We start from the raw sequence: 17,593 nt of genomic DNA, 5'->3' as shown, positions 1-17,593 counted from the left end.
CATCTGTGGCGTCTCCTCTATTGACTTTCCTGGAAATGCATTAACCTATTATAGTACTTCAAAAATAAATAAGAGAAACAGAGGAGAGGCAGAAGTAGACCGTTCTCTCCCGAAAGTTTCTTTCTGCCTCTCCCTCCCACTTTTCCCGAGCTCCCCGTTCCCTAGGATCACGCGATCGTTTTCACCAGGGACCAAATGAATGACTTTTCCGCTAACGACACTTCAGAGCCGCGAAAGCCGCCCCTAATGCCACCAGGGAGGCGGCGCGCAGCGGCAAGCCCCTGCCCCCAGGCCACGGCGCCCGGAGCGCAGCAAAGCCAAGGGCAAGCCCCGCTCCGCAGCCGCACCCGGCCGCTGCTCCGGCCCCGCCAGCAGCGCCAGCAGCAGCAGCCGGAGGGCGGCTGGGGCCGGGGCCGGGGCCGGTGCCGGCGCGGCGGATGGGGACGCGGGGGGGGTGCCCGGCGGCGCTGCCGCCCCCCGTCCCCTCCCGCGGCATGGCGAAGCGCTGGCACTGACGCACATTGAATTCGCCCGGCTGCGGGCACCGCGCAGCGCCGCTCGCGTCCTCCCCCCGCCGGCGGGGAGGGGGCGGCTCCGGCGGGGAGGGGGAAAGTCAAACTGCAGCAACAAAGTTGGTGCCCCCCCCGCTCCCCCCAGACCAGCCCCGGCCCGCGGGGGGGGGGGGGGGGCGGTCCCCGCCTTACCTTGCTTGACGCACTTGAGCCGGATGGGGTCCTTGCAGTGCTTGATCACGGCCAGCACATCCCTGATGGTGAGCCCGGCCACGGGGGTCTCGTTCACCTCCAGCAGGAGCTCCTCCGGCACTAACTTGCTGCCGCCCTCATAGGCCACCTTGCCGGGCTTCACCTCCCCCAGGTAGGGGAACTGCCCGTTCTCGGCGCCCCCCTTCAGCTCGAAGCCCAGCTGCCCCTCCGGGTTCCTCACGATCACGATCTCGTGGACTCGGCTCGTCCAGTGGCTTTTCTTCTTCAAGCCCTTGGACATTGCCGTGGGGATGCTCTGCCCGACTCCCTCCCTGTATTCCGTGCTTCTTCCCTCCCTCCCTCTCTTCCCCCCCTCCCCGGGGCAGCCGGGCTCCTCCGGGGCAGGCTCGGGGCGGGCGGGGAGCGGCCGCCGCTGCTGCCGGCCGGCGGGAGGGAGGGCGCGGCGGCCCCGCGGGGCTCGGGAGCTGGGTCGGGGAGCGCCTCTCTGCCCTCTCCGTCCCGCTTTAGCTGATATCCATGGCAGCCGCGGCGGCCGGGACCCTGCCTGTGCGTGGATGTACTAGTTGTAGAGAAACTGGCAGCGGGGAGGGAGGAGGAGGAGGAGGAGGAGGAGGAGGGAGGGAGGGAGGGAGGGGACGGCCGCGGCGGGGGGAGGAGGAGGAGGAGGAGGAGGGGTGTCGGTGTCGGTGCCGGAGCGAGGCGGGCGCTGCCTCGCCGCTCCCGCCTCGCCTGACCCGGTAGTGAAGGCCGAGAGAGAGGCTGCCTGGCACGGCCGGCAGAAGGCGGAGAGCGGCCCGGGCGGGGGGGCGAGAGCAGCCGGCGGGGAGAGCGGCGACCCCCGGGCGGGCCCCCCCCCGGCCCCGGCCGGGAGGGGGCGCCACGGGGCAAGATGGCGCGGGCAGCTCTCCCGGGCCCGGGGGCTGCCCCTCGGCCGGGCCGCTCCTCGGCCGGGCGGGTGGGCCCCCGCCGTGCCGCAGCGGCGGGCGATGCGGCAGCGTCCTGAGCGTCTGCCGGCTGGCACCCGCATCGGCCGTCTGCTGGAGTCCGGGAACTCTGCCCGAGGCGGAGAGGAAGAGGGGTGCCGCGGTCCGGTAGTTCTGCTCACGGCAGGGAAGGACCCAGCGACGGACGGGCTCCGAGCGGCGGCCAGAAAAACAAAAGGCAGACGTTTACTTCGAGGATCTCTATGTTACGGACGCTCGCAGAGCGGTTTCCCTCCATTCGGAGGTGTCACGCTTCAGTTCACTGCGTTGTACATGGGCGTAACTTTCAGTGCTGGTTACTGTGGCCACAGGAGACGGGAGCTGATGGCTCAGATGGGTGTTGGACCTGAAGAGAGTACAAGGACGAGAGGGGTGGCAGTTTTCTCTATAAAATCTGCTTACCGTCACCTGCTAGATGTTCACCACCCTCACTCAGGGGGCCATCTGCTCCTTGGCCTTAAATCCCAAATGACTTAGTGGCCAAAGTCCGACATTTCCCACCTTCCACAGCTTCGCTCTGCCCAAGCCCTGGGATGCGTTTTGCTCAGCAGGTGATACTGTAACCCGCTCCTCCTGGGGGCTCTCCCTTTAATTAGTTCTGTCACATGCCTAACACATGCGCCAGCAGTAGAGTATAGCAGTTGGCATGTCTTTCTGAGAAGCTTGCCTTGCCTAAAAAAATAGTTTCCATCTGAAGGGGAGATTGACAAAATACAGGCAGAGCAACCTCCTGACTTTGAGAAGCATAGTTTTTGTGCCTGCAGAATATAGGAGAGCAGGATACATGAAGGCAAGGGTTTGCAGACTGGGTACTGAATGGGGGAAGGTGGGAGAAATGTAGCTTGTGTTATGGCACATGATTTAAAGCTGGTCAGATATTTTTAAAATTTCAATTAAAGTGACTCTGCAATGAAATTTTTCACAAATTGTATTGCTGTTTTCCCTCTAGGTTCCTATGGAAACAGGCCTTTATGCGATCATGCTTGGCTGTGTCTCCTTTACTTCTCCAATAACTTTTGAAGCTGTTGGGCAGTTTCACCCAAATCTATCTCAAATATAGTTAAGTTATTTCATGAAAATAGGCAGCTGGGTAGGGCTGAGAGATCCTGTAAACGTCCCAAAGGCTGTAACATGAACTTGCCTCTTATTAAACAGTGATTCACATGGTTGAGAGACCATATAAATGTCTTGGTAATGAGAAAAGTTTCAATTACAGCTCATTATCAGCCTCAGTTTAAGTCTGTGGGAAACCAGGGTTCTTCAGTTCATGTTCTCCCAGAATTACTTGTTTAATGTCCTCGTGCACTCAGGGGTGGAATGGGCACATGCGGGGGGAAGAAAGCGATGAGAAATTACTAAAGTCCGTATCCTGCAAGTCATTTCACCTGCTTCGCTGTGCAGGCCTGGCCAGTGGTGCAAAGCTCTGTATGTGAGGGGCTTCACAAAAATGGGATTAAAGAATAAAAAAACCAAGCCCAACGCCCCATAAAATTGGAAATAAGAGATCCGTAAGCATGGACAGCTGAAGATGGGAGGGGAACTGGAAAGGTACTTTGACTGGAAGGTACTAAGAGGTTTTCACTGGTGGGACAAGGATTACGGTAATGGTCTCATTTTCCAAAGACTGTCAGGATTGTCCTGCTGCCGCTAGGAGCAGGGTCTCTGGTCTGGACAGAAATAGGCTAAGACACTTGGAAAGAGAGCAAGAGAGTCAGTAGGTTTGTTTCTCTCTGTAGCCCTGCCCTTGCATTTTGTCTTGCTTTTTAGTTCAAAAGTGGGGTAGGAAGTGAATGGCTAAAAAGAGGACTTACAACGGATAACATCTTGTTATCCTTCAGTTTCCCAAATGTTTCCATAGTCACTTCTTTGCCGAGTCCTCTGCTCTACTAAAGCCTATTCTACTAAAGTGGTCACCATTTCTTAATTTAGAGTTTATAGTCATCCTGCTAGTATAGCATTGCAGTTGTTGATTTGTCTGATAATGAAAAGTAAATTTCTAAACAACTTCATGTTCACCACAATATAGGTACAACACTAGGGCATCTGCCAAAAACACAGCTTTTAAAAATATGTCAGGAAATATGTGTCATTAATATTTGAAATATTCCTAGGAGATGGGGGAAGGGAATCCTGTGGGTGTTATTTTCCTGTTTCTTAGGGGTCTCCAACAGTTTATCGATCTGAATTTTTTAAGTGCCCATTACCAGTTTAAGTCAGATGACATTAACACTAGGTAGTAGGTGGATGCCTTGCTAAATAATTTGTGGCACAAACTCCCATTTTAAAGGGCCTACAAGTCAGAGCATTTCTGATTTGACACGTGTTGTGGACAAATCAAGCTGAATGAACTCTTCATTTATAACTGTTTTAGATAGTTGTATTGATCTAAAATTATACCGTGTAGAGCTGATGGAGGTGGTGGTCCAGAGGGAGATCAATTACAGTTGTGTTAACTTTGCCTTCTGAAGGTGGGCAGCAGTGTGAGCCAGACCCCAGCGCAGGCACCCGCGCTTTGGCAGAGAAGTGGGGGGTATATGGAAGGAGCCTTAGCAGTTTTCCCAAAACAGAGCTTCATGTTAGTTGATCTTCATACCAGGCAGATCTCAGGTTTAGAGACGAGCAAACGTTGGTGAGTGGAATGGCAGGTCATACCTGTTAAGATGAAGATAGAGTGAAGGACATTGCAATTGAAGGATGAAGGAGGGATATGGTATTTCTCTGCAGCATTCTCTTGTACTGGGGATAAGTTTTTAGAGTTTGGGGTTGACTGTGTATGGATAAAGTCTCGCCATCATATCATCACTGGTTTATGTTCTCGAGGTTTAGGGCAGTAAGGACACTGATGGAAATGCATAGTTTGCTTTGGTCTTCTATCTGAAAATATATTGTAAGGAAATTAAATCTAAGGTCCTTTTGCAGCAGCTATACTCTTTCAGATAACTTTGTTTCATTTTTGTGGTGATAGACGGGTAGCTGTAAAACAAGATTATCTTTGTCACTGACAGACCAAGTGTCCCAGCATGTGGCTGAGGGGGTGAGTTTGCAGATTTTCTGCCTGACCCCTGAAGAGCCTGAAAAGGACTTGGTGACTTGCCAAGGTCTTTCTGTCAGTCCCTTCCACGGGTTTCATCCCAGGAGGGCATGAACTGGTCCTGGGTGTGAATGTAAGGGTATCTAACACAAGGGATTTCCTATGGGTAAAAGTAACAACAGCACATAATGAAACACGTTCACCAAATACAACACAAATGCTTTTTATTATTCCTTTAAATCTGAGCCTGTAAACACAGGAACCAGTAAGTCACTGTACTTTTGGGAGTAAAGTTGAGCACATGAGTAAGCTGAAGTGTGAGACTTCAGTAAATAAATGTATTTTGTAGCTGGAAAGTAATCCTTCCTACTACACTACACTACAGATTCAGTAAAAAAGTAACTGAATTCTATCTGTATTTTCAGTATGCCACATTTTTGGATAAGTGAATTCCTCAAGTAGAAAATGATGTATTGCATGTGCCAAAGGGGAAAAAAAGAAAATACATCCATTACCTACTATTATTTATGCAGGAATGGAGTTCTCTACCTTGTAATTGTGTTTGTAACATTGGACTTGAACTCAGAAGATGTTAGATTTCCTTCTTCAGCAGATGCTTCCTGTGTGACTGGATGCTAACTACATGACATTGCCATCTCTTATTTTTTCCATTTTAGCATGGGCATAAGTCCTCTTTTCTCTCACAGTTTTCTGTTTAGCAGGTCAGCTACCTAACAGCCTTATTCTTACATGAGGCTTCTCAACACTACAACCTAGCTTCACCACAGGACTTGGGCAGAATTCAGATGTTTAAGCACAAATTCACAAAAGTTTTGCCTCTGCATTAGTTGCCCAAAAAGGTTGTAATAGCTAATCTTCCCACCAGTAGAGCTCCAGAGTGTCTTAGCTGATTTCACTGTCTTCTGCTTGGAGTTTTAAATGTTCTCCTTGGGATTCTGAGAAGATTCTAAGTCCTTTCTTTCTTTGGATAAAAATTGCAAATTCCTAGACTTTGCAGTTGCAAATTTCACCAAAAAGTCACTAAAAGTTTGTTATGATATTTACTACTGCCACTCATGTCTTCTACAAGCCTAGTTTTACTAGTATGAGCCTAATATAATGTTTTCCAATTTTCTGGCTTTAGATTCTGAGAACTTTTGCTTCAGAAAGGCTAAAACCTCAGGCTATTTCTCTAAAAGCTCTTTTCCCAAGCCCTCCAAATTCTGAAAGCTTTGATAAAAAATACATGTTTTATTGTACTATAAAGCCAAATAAGAATTTTTGTTTGGGTGTTTTTTTTAAGTTTTAGACCAAAACCTCCCATAGTTTGGCCATCACCACTTCAAAATAATGTTATTTAATTGTAGACTTCACAACTTTGTAAAACATATATCTGGTTAGAATGGAAAGTAATGGGAAATACTCAGCTTTCTCAACCCATTAGAGGATTTCTGTTGTGGCAATAGCTCTTGCAGAGGGCAAATCTGATTGCTTCTGGATGTGAATAAAATAGTCTCCATGCCTGTACTGAAAAATAAATGTAGCCTTTGGGAGCGAAGGAAAAATTAAAGAGAGGAGTTCATCTAAATAGTATAGTTTACAATGAGTTTATAAGATTGCAGGAGACATTTTGTTCTCTCCTGATCATCTCTGTATTGGTGCTTGTTTTAAATGTGATCTTTTCCAGTTTCCTTTCTCTCTTTTCTTATCAAACCTTGGTATTATATAGTTCCTGTGCTGCTCTTGCTCGTTGCTCACGAGTTGATTAAGGTGAGGTATAGAAAACTTGTTGGAGGTCAAAAACTTCCCCAGGGACAAAGTTCTGGGAGACAGGCTGTCAAAATAAATTTGGTAAGAGCCATTAAAATAAACAAATGATGGCCTCTTTCCACAGAAATGCAAGTTTAAATTGCATCCCAATAAATACCCACACTAGGAGACAGAATACGACAGTAACGAAACCGCACAGAATACCCGATCAGAAAATAATCCTTTAAATTTGGCCTGACACTAGAAAGATAGCAAACCTACAAATATCTGTTGTTACGAATGGAAAGAGAAGTGTGAGGCTCGCACAGTGAATTACTACTGCCGAGATACGCGCAGCACCCGGGGCTGCGGTGGCTGGGATTGTGAAAAATACCAAATGAAGTGGCCAGGTAGCTGCCTGGGTTTGGAATGACGACTTCACAGCCATGACACCAGGTTGTGCACTCACTGGCTTAAATTGTCCTGTAGCCACTGGTAAGCCTGACTGGATAGCAGTAGGGTATTACTGCACTGAATAATGTGGATTAGCCTGTATCTTTCACTGAATTAGAATTTCTAGTATCTTCACTTCCTATTATAATCTTTAGCATTCAATGATTTATTTAACAATTAAAATATCTATAAAAAATTAGTTATTGCTCTTACATGATGATATCTTAGATTAACAAACTACAAAAGACCTATTCTCTGAATTCTTTTTTCCTTGTTGCATTTTCATTTCCCTTGGATTAGACTGAAATGAGGCTTTCCTCTTTCATGTTTATAATCAGTTTCATTTTACATTTCGTATGAACTAACAGTGCTGCCGAGATTGATCTCACAGCGTAGCTGGGAAAGAAGATGAATATTTTATGAACTTATAAAAGATAAAATGAAAGCATATTATTCTAAGGATGTATTGTTCATGTTCCACGCAAAATTGTGACAGCATGTCCATTCAGAACCTTATTTGCACATCTCTCTCATCTCTTTGAGAGGAATCACCTTTCCGTGTCAAAATTCTTGCACTTAATGTGATTGCAAAGACTTTTTGTCATGAAAATTAACAAATACTTCTGAAGTTAGAAGTAGCGTATTTTCACACAGACATCACCATGGAAATTTATAAAAGGTTATATGTTTTGTAGATACATTTCCATAGATATTAAAGCATGGTGCAGTGAGGATTTTAGAGAAAACAGCTCTAAAATACGTGCACAAACTCACCCAATGCTTGTCACTGCTCAGAGGCCGAACGTGAGCAAAACTGTGTAGGAAAGATTTACACCTCAGTCAATTTAGCGCTTCAGTGCAAGTGGTGCCGAAGCACTGAACTGGCCAAATTCTCAACTTTTATACCTTAGTAAGCCTGAAGCTTTAGAGAACTTAGCTGGGCGAGGATGATGTCTTATTTCCGTTGCGTTACCAAGCTTTTAAATTCAACAGAGGTGCTGACTTGTGCTGCCCCATGACAGCTGGAGGAACAGGGCATCCCCTGCCCGGTCAGAGGCTGCTGAGGACCAGGATCCAGCTAGTCTTGACTCCCTGCTGTGAATGCTTTTCACAAGTGCAAAAACATTCAGATTGCTTCCAAAAGCTGGTTGTATTGAAAGATTATCTAGTGATGGATGCATGCTTAGGTAGAACTATCATCACACTGAGGTTAGTGGCAAAAATGTTTTTGAATTACCATCGATTCCAGATTGATATATAAATACTCCAAAAACTTGAATACTGGGGTAACCTTAGAGGCTGATAACCCCTTCTCTCTGCCCTACACCCAGAACGCATGTGCTCTAGATGATGTGACATAAAGGCATTTGCACCAGCACGCATATGCATAGCATCCTCATAAAAACTCATCACCGAGGTTTTACTCAAATTTTTTATGTAGTTCTGGAATTGGTGCACGCATGCTTAAAAGCACGATGGCTTTGCTTTGGAATTGGGATGATAAACAAAAGGGCATTCAAGGAGGCTGAATTATGTTATTGTGCAGTTTTGGTGTTTTTCTCAGATGATGGCTTTGTGCTCAGTCATGCTAATGGTTGTACATTAGACTCAATAGGAACATTTCTGCACAGGTGCTTCCATCAACAGTAGCTCACAGAATAGGACTGCACTGTATTGCCAGGTCACTAATGCTGAAGGTCTGTTCTCCGATGACTTTTTCAGAAAAAAGAAGCTTCAGCTGATATAATGACCTAAATCTAATGATTTGAAGACAGAAGACTCAATCAAGATTTCAGTTCAAGATTTTTGCTCCTGTAGATTGTAGGTCAAGTCCACAGTCTCCAGGAATATTTGAGGCTCGACCGCAGAACCCCGGCTTATCCCAGGGAAAACTCTCAGATAGGCACTTGCACTGAATTTGAAGAAAAAAGTGTGCCCTACCCTCATGAAGCAAGACAGGCACAATTTAGTTCTTACTGTGCTCAGGTGAGAGATTTGTGTTGAACACATAAAATATGAAAATAGATTTTAAAAGTTTCAAAAGTCAAATTATTCTGATTTTGTCTTTGGAAATGTATTTGCTTGTGCTGGGAGGAAAAGATACTGTACTTTATCATTGCCTTGTTATACGATAGCTGGAAATGAAAGAAATACTGTATTTGCTAGACTGGCATAGGTGTTGAATTTTTTATCACTACTCAAAGGGAAAATGGTTCTTACTAACTGAGTGCGTAGTTAAAAACACACATGAAAAAGAAACACTGCATGAGCGATTAGATTATTTTGGAAATTTCCTCCAGATTATTTAATTAATCTGAGATACTTCATTCAAGGACAAGCATGGTGATTTTCTTCTACCTAAGTAAAGTTGGAGCTCTCATAACCTTAATACCACGATGGTATTTTGTTCTCATAAGGATTCTTTATTTGCAAGTCTTGTTCTTTCTTGTCATAGCCAGGGTCTGGGTTGCTGTATCTGAAGACAGTAACACTCATTCTTTTGTCCCTTTCAGCTGATGATGTATGAATTGGTGCCTCCGATCCACAGTTCTGCTGCTGCAACATGATGTCCTTCACTCCATTGTTTTTCACCCCAAAGTTAATAATGAGGTAGTGGAATAAGCATGAACATACCATCAAGTAAATAAAGAGACTATCACCATGTGTTGAGGTTTTAAAATGAGTTTTTTAATAGGGTGGAGAGGAAGAGGGAAAGAACTACTGTCATCAGAAAGAACTTTAAAAAGAATCAAATTACTTCCCCAAGACATTGTGATATATATTGATTTGGGATGTGTCTTGTTTTCACATTAGCCTTCAAATTGAATGATCTTCTAGGCAGATACTGTTACTTGCATTTCTTGTAGGACTCCTACTATCACCATGAGCTTTGTGCTATGCAATTACATCATAAGAGATGGTTTATGCTCTGAACAGTTTATAATCCAGATATCATGGGTAATTTGGGTAAAAGCAGGCAGGATCACATAGCTCCAACATCACTTTCTGAGCGTATAACAGAAGTTGAGGGTGCTTGAACACTGGAACAGGTTGTGCAGAGAGACTGTGGAGTCTCCATCTTTGCAGGCACTTAAAACCCAGCGGGACTCAGCCCTGAGCAACCTGCGGTACTTGACCCTGCTCTGAGCACAGGGTTGGACTAGGTGATCTCCAGAGGTCCTGTCCAACCTCAACAATTGAGTGATTCTCTGTGATTGTGTTAGGAGCAGAGTCACCCGGACCTAAGTCTCTGGAGTCTTACGACATAGCTGTTCATTGAACCACATCGTCTTTGCCATAAAGTTGTACAAAACCAATATTGTTATGGATGGAGACTGGTTCTGCAATTATTAGACTGAGTAGTACTTCTTCATACCAGTTGTCCCATTGACTTCTATATTAAATTGACTTCTCAGCACCTCTTGACCTGAAGGTTAAGCTGTTAATATGCAATTCAATTTAAAAATTAATTGGCACTATTAAGGCACTTCTTCCAAACCCAGATTAATATCCCTCTTAATTTCCAGACCTAGAAGCCCTGAATGAATGAATAATGTATTAACTGGGTTAATATATTGGCATTCCTAGAGTAGTAAATGGGTCCAACTGGTATTAGTTCAGCTGGTCTCAGATTGGAACTGATCTCTCCCAGTGATGAGAGAAAATGGCAAATTATTCATTTGACAGGATTTTGTCTCTTGTGGGATACACTTTAGAAAGGAGTGCTGCAAATAGACTAAAATGTTGCATCATCCTATGCAGATAAACTACTAATGAATATTTTTCTGCTTCTTTACGGGAGGTCTCAGTAGGTGAACCCAAATTTTCAGTGGGCCCCACGTACTGCTGCGTTTAATCTCTGACTTAAATGTCGTGTATGTATTTTTACGTGTCAGTGGAAAAAATCTTCTGCCCCTGCTGCTTGCTGCACTGGCAGCTGTTTCCCTGCATTACTGGTATGAGGAAAAGTGTGACCTACTCAATTAACAATATTATTTTCTCAAGTACTGCAGTGTTTTCCTGATATCGCTCCTTCAGTTTTGGTATTTAGTAACCTCAGGATGCTCCTCTCTCAAAAAATACACAGGTTTCCACCTGCAGATTTTGTGCATGCACTGATCTTTCTAAAGCAGATCTGAACACTGTTGTACCTTGGCTCCTACTAAAGTCCATCAGTCTTAGCGTTATCTTCAAAAGAAATACAAGTTAATTTTTTTTAAAAATCCTTTTTGTAGATGAAAAAATACTAAAGGTTATTGCTTTTGGATTGTACTGTTGCAAAATCTAAAAGACATTCATTTTTAAACTAATAGCTTCTGCAGTTAGCCAGTTTATTTTTAAAAAAATTAAATCCACAGCAAACAAAGAACTAGACTAGATTTTTCATGGTGTTTTTATTACAGAAAGACTTTCTGAAGAACATGTTTTCAGTCATTGCAAAAGAGTAAGAAGTCACCTTGTTTCTTAGACAGCAGTAACCAAACTGATAAGAAATTGGTCAAAGTTGAACCTTTTCAAGGTTGGTTTGGTTTTTATGCGTTTAAGGAAAATAAGTAAATTTCGTGATTTAGAAATAGCAAGTCTATTCCAGCCAAAAAGAGCAAGTAAAGTCATTTACACTCCTTCTTCTTGGTGTAAATATGATAGTATTTAACTCCATTTAATTGATTTGTGTAGCATATATGTTATAATTAATTATCAAAACAAAGTCTGTGTTAATATTAACAGACTCACTTGAATCCTAGTGGGAAAAAGAGTTAGAAATGAAACTTGAATTTCTGTTCTTAATGATTTATTTTGAACTTTAGTTTTCTACTCTATGTGTGTACATCCCTCAGTTTACCTTTAGTTTGACATTTATGTGTTATCTTTGACTAGTTATAAGATTAATTTGTCATTTGAAAAGTGGATGATTTTCTAGGATAATTGCTGGAGATGTGGAAGGCAACATAAATTTTTTACTTCTATCTGACAAAGAATGTAACTGCTTACATTTTTTTATTCTGAATCACAGACTTTTTTTTAAGATTCTAGAAATTCTGATTCAAGCAACGATTTTAACTGTTATGAGTGCTTACTCTCTGTGAGCTCCCTCCTTTTTGCAAAACCATGGCACTTGACAGTATTTGTTACTACTAACACTTGGCTTTCTGCAGTGTTCAGAGGACGGTAGTAGGCAGGTGTTACGCTGTGACTACTACTTACCAGGAAAAACTTGCTCCTTATCCTAGCCCTTATTCTTCCATCTGCTTACTTCACTCACTGTTGTGTCTGGCTATAATCCAGATTTGTAAACTCTTTTGGGGACCTGTATTTTTTATATTCCATGCTTCTATATGACTTAACACAGAGAGCGCAATTATTATCTGTGCTTGTAAGACTAAAGGGCAAATATTGTATTCTGCAGTCTTGCCTCCTGACCATCAAAACTTAACGAACTATAGGTCTGCATTGTGGCTCCATCCCTGAGAATGCAGCTCATTTTTCTCGTAATAGGAATAAACCTCCTTAAGTGTCCTTATTTGGGTTAACAAATAAAAATAAAAAAAGGGATTGGTGTATCTAATACACCAGACTAAATTAGTAAAGAAATTTAGCCATTTATCATCACAGTATCTTGGTGTTGGTGAATTGAATTTAACCGACTCTTTTTAGTTAGAGTATTGCAACTATTAACTGTTAATTTAAACTTCTCTTCTAAATTAATCAATGAGCTAATCTTTGGGTAAAATCAAAGTATAGTTAATACTTTTTAAAATAACCTGCATTTTTTCAGGTTTGTTTAATTGTTTTATATTTGGGTTTTGGATGTTTTTTCCCAGAAGTATTAACAATACTTCAACAATACTTCAACAATACTTCAACATTCAACAATACTTCAACAATATATTAACAATACTTCAACAGTAGCCTGTTGTAAAACTGTGATTTATGGCAATGTAAAACAATACAAATGGATTTAGATTCTGAATGCATACATTTTTTAATATGCATTGAACTTTAAACAAATAAGCGGTTTCTTTGCTTTAGGGGGATAACTCATTAAAGGAGTACAAAATTCCTGCAAGTGTTTCTAAGATCAGTGACCTAAATGCTTACGTTGACATAGAAAATGGCGTTGATATGGCCTTTAAGAAGCAAAAGGGTAAAGAGTTTGAAATTATGTTTGAGGTGTACAAAATGAATTAAAAGATACTTTATCAACAGAGTTCAGAAACTTTTCTCAGGCTCTCCCTCATTTTCTTCAGATGGGCTCTAAAATAATTCTGTATTTACATTTCCTAGCATTATTCTTAGGTTCACCTTACCTCGCAAATTTTACAAGTACAGATGAAGTTTCAACTAGTACTATGAATTATGAATCCATTATTTGATTCTGTTAGCACAGTAATGAAAGTCTGATGGTCAAATGTTTAAACTTAAACAGATGAAATATTTCTGAAGGTATAGGCCACACACTTGGGAGACAATCAGCTGGACAGAATGCTGTGCCCATGCACTGCCCTTTGCAGAACACCATTCTCTATTATGTTGTTGTTTATTTATTATCCTTTTCATGCATTGTTGCACTCAAACAAAATGTACTTATATAACAGGACAGAAAAATAATTTGTGGAGTAGTAGATGGAAGTTAAAACACACCGCTTTCTATGTTAGACAATATTTAGTTAGAAACCTAAGAGAAAAGTCATGGAAAATGTGATTTTCCCTGTTTTTTTCCTTGTCCTAATCTTTTCTGTTTCTTCTCTCTACATGGCATACTTAATCAGATCCATCAGCCTGAAGATTCCTGCCTCTTTAGATATCCCTTGTTGGAAGAAATTAATGTAAATCTAGCCAAGCCCTGATTTGAGCAGGGAATTATCTTAAAACTGGCTTTGAATGACAGTCATGTTTGACTTTTTTGTGACTTAGAAATATTAATATACCTGTCATACTAAAAAGCTTTTGATAGTGAATTAGAAATCATCCTGTCTCTTAAGCAGGACACTTTAATTACCTATATAGACAAAAGTGAGAAAATCAATAACGTAATTATTATTTAGAAAAAAAATATTACTATTGTGCCCAAATACAAGTTAGTATAATACTTAAATCGTTTATGATTATTTCCAAGATCTGTTAACAAATGTGTATGTGCAAACATGATCAAATCTGTACTACGACATATGGTGCAATGTTTTTAATGGAACGTGATAATTAGATGACTGCAAGAGATGCAGATTGATAGTTAATAATATTATTAGGAAGTGGATTTGTTTTCCTTACTGTGTGCCTCTTGTCTTCACTGAAGTGTTGGATATAAGATTCCGGACCATTTCGGTAAGGTGCTGGTGTTCATTCTTCCTGCTCAAATGAATAGGTGTTAAATTTAGTTTTGGTGTCTGAAGCTTCCTTTGATAGCCAGCTAACAAACTGGGTCCACCCAGCAAAGTCCACCCTATCCAGACTCCTCTCAAGCACCTTTGGCAAGGCTCAGACAAATAACTGAGCTCTCAACAGACAAGAGGTGGGTGAAATCACCTGGCTATGAGGTTTTAAGTCCCTTCTCAACATCTGGTGTTATGTCAGAGAGGTGAGATCTTCCTCTGCTCAGTAGATCTCAAAGAGGGAGGTCCTACCAGCACCCTCAATCGCATGGCTTAGCCAAAGCTGTCTCAGGAGCACCAGGGGAGAAGCAGAAAGTCTCTGGTCTCCAGGAGCTGGATGGAGACCTGCAGTGGGAAAAGGGTGTCCACTTGGGGGACCATCACAGCACTGCAAGAGATCCCAGGAGCAATACGGAAAGAGTGGTGAGGCAGGGCTCAGTCAGAGCATGTACGTAAGACTCATGGGTATATTAGGTCTACAATGTCTCTCTTCACACTCACAGACTCATAAAAATATGTTGCAGTTTTGCAGGTCAAGCATTTCCTTTCACCTCTTTTCAAGTGTTCCTGAGTCCCCGTTCTTACCTGGGGGTAACTGGTGGGAAAATGGAGCTCCAAAATCATACATAGCCTCTGCCTTTGCAAAAGCAAGCATGGTAACCTACCTACCTACGGTAGTCCAGGCAAGTTTCATTAAAAGTTGTAAAATACTTTGAAAATTATACTTACTAGATACTATTCCTTTATTATTGTGCTGTATTCCTGTGTAGTTAGACACACATGGGTGAAGTATGGGCATCTTCACCCATACATATTTGTCTCCTTGTTTGTGTGGGAACAAAATTAACTTAAAATTAACATATATAACAGGTTATGTTCAGAGAAATTAACATTAGTAGCTGCAAGAAGCATATATGTAATTCTTTATAAATATAAATTCTCCTTTTCTTCATACCCATAAAACTCTGCTGGACTGTGGACAAGACTCCAAATGCTGTATTTCTGTAGAGCAGCTACTGAAATCAGCTATTGTTTATTTAAAGTATCATTTGGAAACCAGGTTTTCATGGAAATATGAAAACTTAATTGGGAAAAAAAAATTAAATCCATATACTTTGTAAAATATTGTAACAAATCTAGATCCTACAGATAGCGGATAACATGGCTGTGGTGAAACTTTTCAAAAAGGACTAAACAGGTGGGGTCCAAAGTCCCCAGTTAGGATTACACGTAATCACCTTGATTTCTAAAAACTCCTGCAGAAGAGAATAATTGACTGATTGGTACTAGACCTGGGTAAGCATCTTTCAAAGATACATTACACTTATTTCAGATGTAGGACTCCAGAAGGACTTGGGTCTTGCAGCCCTATAGTGTTGCAGGATTCAACTTTGAGCAGTCAGGGGAAGCTTGGAGCTGTATGCCTGGAAATGTATAAATTATATATTGATAATTACATGTCTGTGTGGTGTATAGGAAGAATTAGGTGCCCAAGAAAAAGATCCACTAATGTCTTCAATATGAGCATGAAAATTGTTACGACATTCTTATGCCCCATGTCCTGTTAAAATTGTAAGAAAGGACATTTATCTGCACAAGCCATGTTTTATATCTAATTTTTCCAACACCTAATGGTTAGTCTTCATTCAGTAGGTGAAAAACGTGGGATCACCTCCCTTCGACAGCCTGATGACATGGTACGCGCATGTCTCAATTTCTCGTGATGCAGCTTTTTTATTTTACAAAGAGTAAATAAGTATTTGTATTCAAGGGAGAGGAAGCATGACATTTTGGCCCCTGGTTAGAACGCTGGCTTCGGGTAGAGAGCACACATTAAGCATTGTACTGCCTGTATTAAACAGTACTTGGAGCAAGGGCTGAAATTTATGTAACTTCCCAGCAGGAATTGATCACCTTTATGTTTGTAATGTATATATCACATCACACATAATCTCTGTCTTTGGTTTCGTCAGGTGGCTATTTCTGTATGTCATGCACAGTGAAACAGTTTGAAGAGCCGAGAAGTTCCAATAGCCTTGTGTTTAAAAGCATTAACATGGAAAACATGTGGCAAGTTTTCTGTGGACAGAAAAAAGACTTTTTTCTTGTTCATCACACAAACACTGTGCTAGCTGCTAGGTGAGAGGGAGGTGTTTTATCAGCTCTTAATTCTGGGGACCGAAAGGTGGGTATGCTTTGCTATTAGAGCTATTTGTAGGAAAAAGGTGATGGAAAAAACTAGTATATGACTTTCAACAAGGGCTAGACGTGGAGCTGGAAAGGGGACCACAAGAAGGAATGAGTATACCCTGCCTAAACTTGTTCACAGTTACACTAGCAGTTGAGATCTAATCAAGTTTAGTAGTAGCTGCAAATCCTTTCCAGCTAGTTTCGTGTGGCACGTACACAGACAGATCAGGGCACTGTTCAAAGGAAGACCTGGAGGAGGGCTAAAGGCATAGGAATAAAAAAAGAAGTCTTCACTGAACAAAAACTGTGTGCGTGGGTGTGAGAGGGAAGGGGAAATTATGTTCATTTTTCAACCTTGTTTTGCAACTAGACAGAAAACTCCATTTATTTATTTTTTTTTTAGAACAGAGTCTAATTTTCACTCATGATAGGAGGACATGCATGAAATCATTTTAATGAGCAGTTGCTTAAAGGAAACATAATCAGGGAGATTAGGGTTTTCTGTACTTTTTCAGCTTTTTATGTCTGTATCTACATGTGCGAGAATTTTCAAGAATTGATCATTTAGTTTCAAAAATGCTTTGGGCTTTTCAAGTAATTCTTTTTTTAAGCATTGATGTAGCCACATATTTTTCCGTTCATGGTTCAGAAATAGGATTTGCTTCCCTGTTTTTTATCTGTCAAAGTCAGTAGAAATCATAAGGTATTTATGACATAGTAACCAACTTATTGCTCTGCGAAACACAGTGTTGAAAATGTGGGTGTAAAATGTTCAGCTGTTTCATGACTTCCTAGAGCTCTCTGTATGGAACACATCCATGTAGTATTTTGAGAGCTTTAGCTCTGTATCTCTATTTACCTCAATATAGAAATATTTAAGCGAAATTTATTAAAATTACTGAACTGAACTGATGTCTCCAAGTCTAATGATGGTTTAGGCCATTGTTACAGTGACTGACTGAGCTGAAAGGAAAATACAGGACTATTTTGAAGGATCTGAACACCAACCTAGAACATCCTAATCGGAAAAGAAATATCATGGAAGAGCAGGTTTTTATTCTTAAAATAATGAAATTAATATTTGGAATATGT

The 17,593-nt window shown here is 41.9% G+C and overlaps 1 protein-coding gene and 1 long non-coding RNA gene across 13 annotated transcripts in view; one reads left to right on the top strand and one right to left on the bottom strand.

Annotated features, from left to right (window-relative positions):
* Positions 1-1,297, bottom strand: part of MAGI2 (membrane associated guanylate kinase, WW and PDZ domain containing 2) — a 773,865-nt gene extending 772,568 nt beyond the window's left edge. For 10 of the 11 annotated variants that reach the window (XM_072858606.1, XM_072858618.1, XM_072858632.1 and 7 more), the window contains exon 1: positions 705-1,297. In XM_072858606.1, the coding sequence (XP_072714707.1) occupies positions 705-1,005 (301 nt within the window). In that variant the 5' untranslated portion in view covers positions 1,006-1,297. The remainder of the gene's footprint in view (positions 1-704) is intronic. The other variant, XM_072858637.1, reaches the window with a different exon arrangement.
* LOC140650451 (uncharacterized) lies at positions 720-13,848 on the top strand. Of its 2 annotated transcripts, XR_012041997.1 has the most exons (4): positions 720-876; positions 8,664-8,927; positions 9,455-9,551; positions 13,712-13,848. It is a non-coding gene; the product is annotated as an uncharacterized lncRNA (long non-coding RNA). The 2 variants fall into 2 exon arrangements; XR_012041996.1 differs by lacking the exon at positions 13,712-13,848 and having other exon boundaries at positions 9,455-9,591.
* Positions 13,849-17,593: the final 3,745 nt, after the last annotated feature.

The sequence above is a fragment of the Ciconia boyciana genome, chromosome 1 (assembly GCF_034638445.1).
Source record: "Ciconia boyciana chromosome 1, ASM3463844v1, whole genome shotgun sequence".
Taxonomy (NCBI): domain Eukaryota; kingdom Metazoa; phylum Chordata; class Aves; order Ciconiiformes; family Ciconiidae; genus Ciconia; species Ciconia boyciana.
Note: the sequence above shows the minus strand (reverse complement) of the source record. Positions and strands in the feature narration are given on the sequence as shown.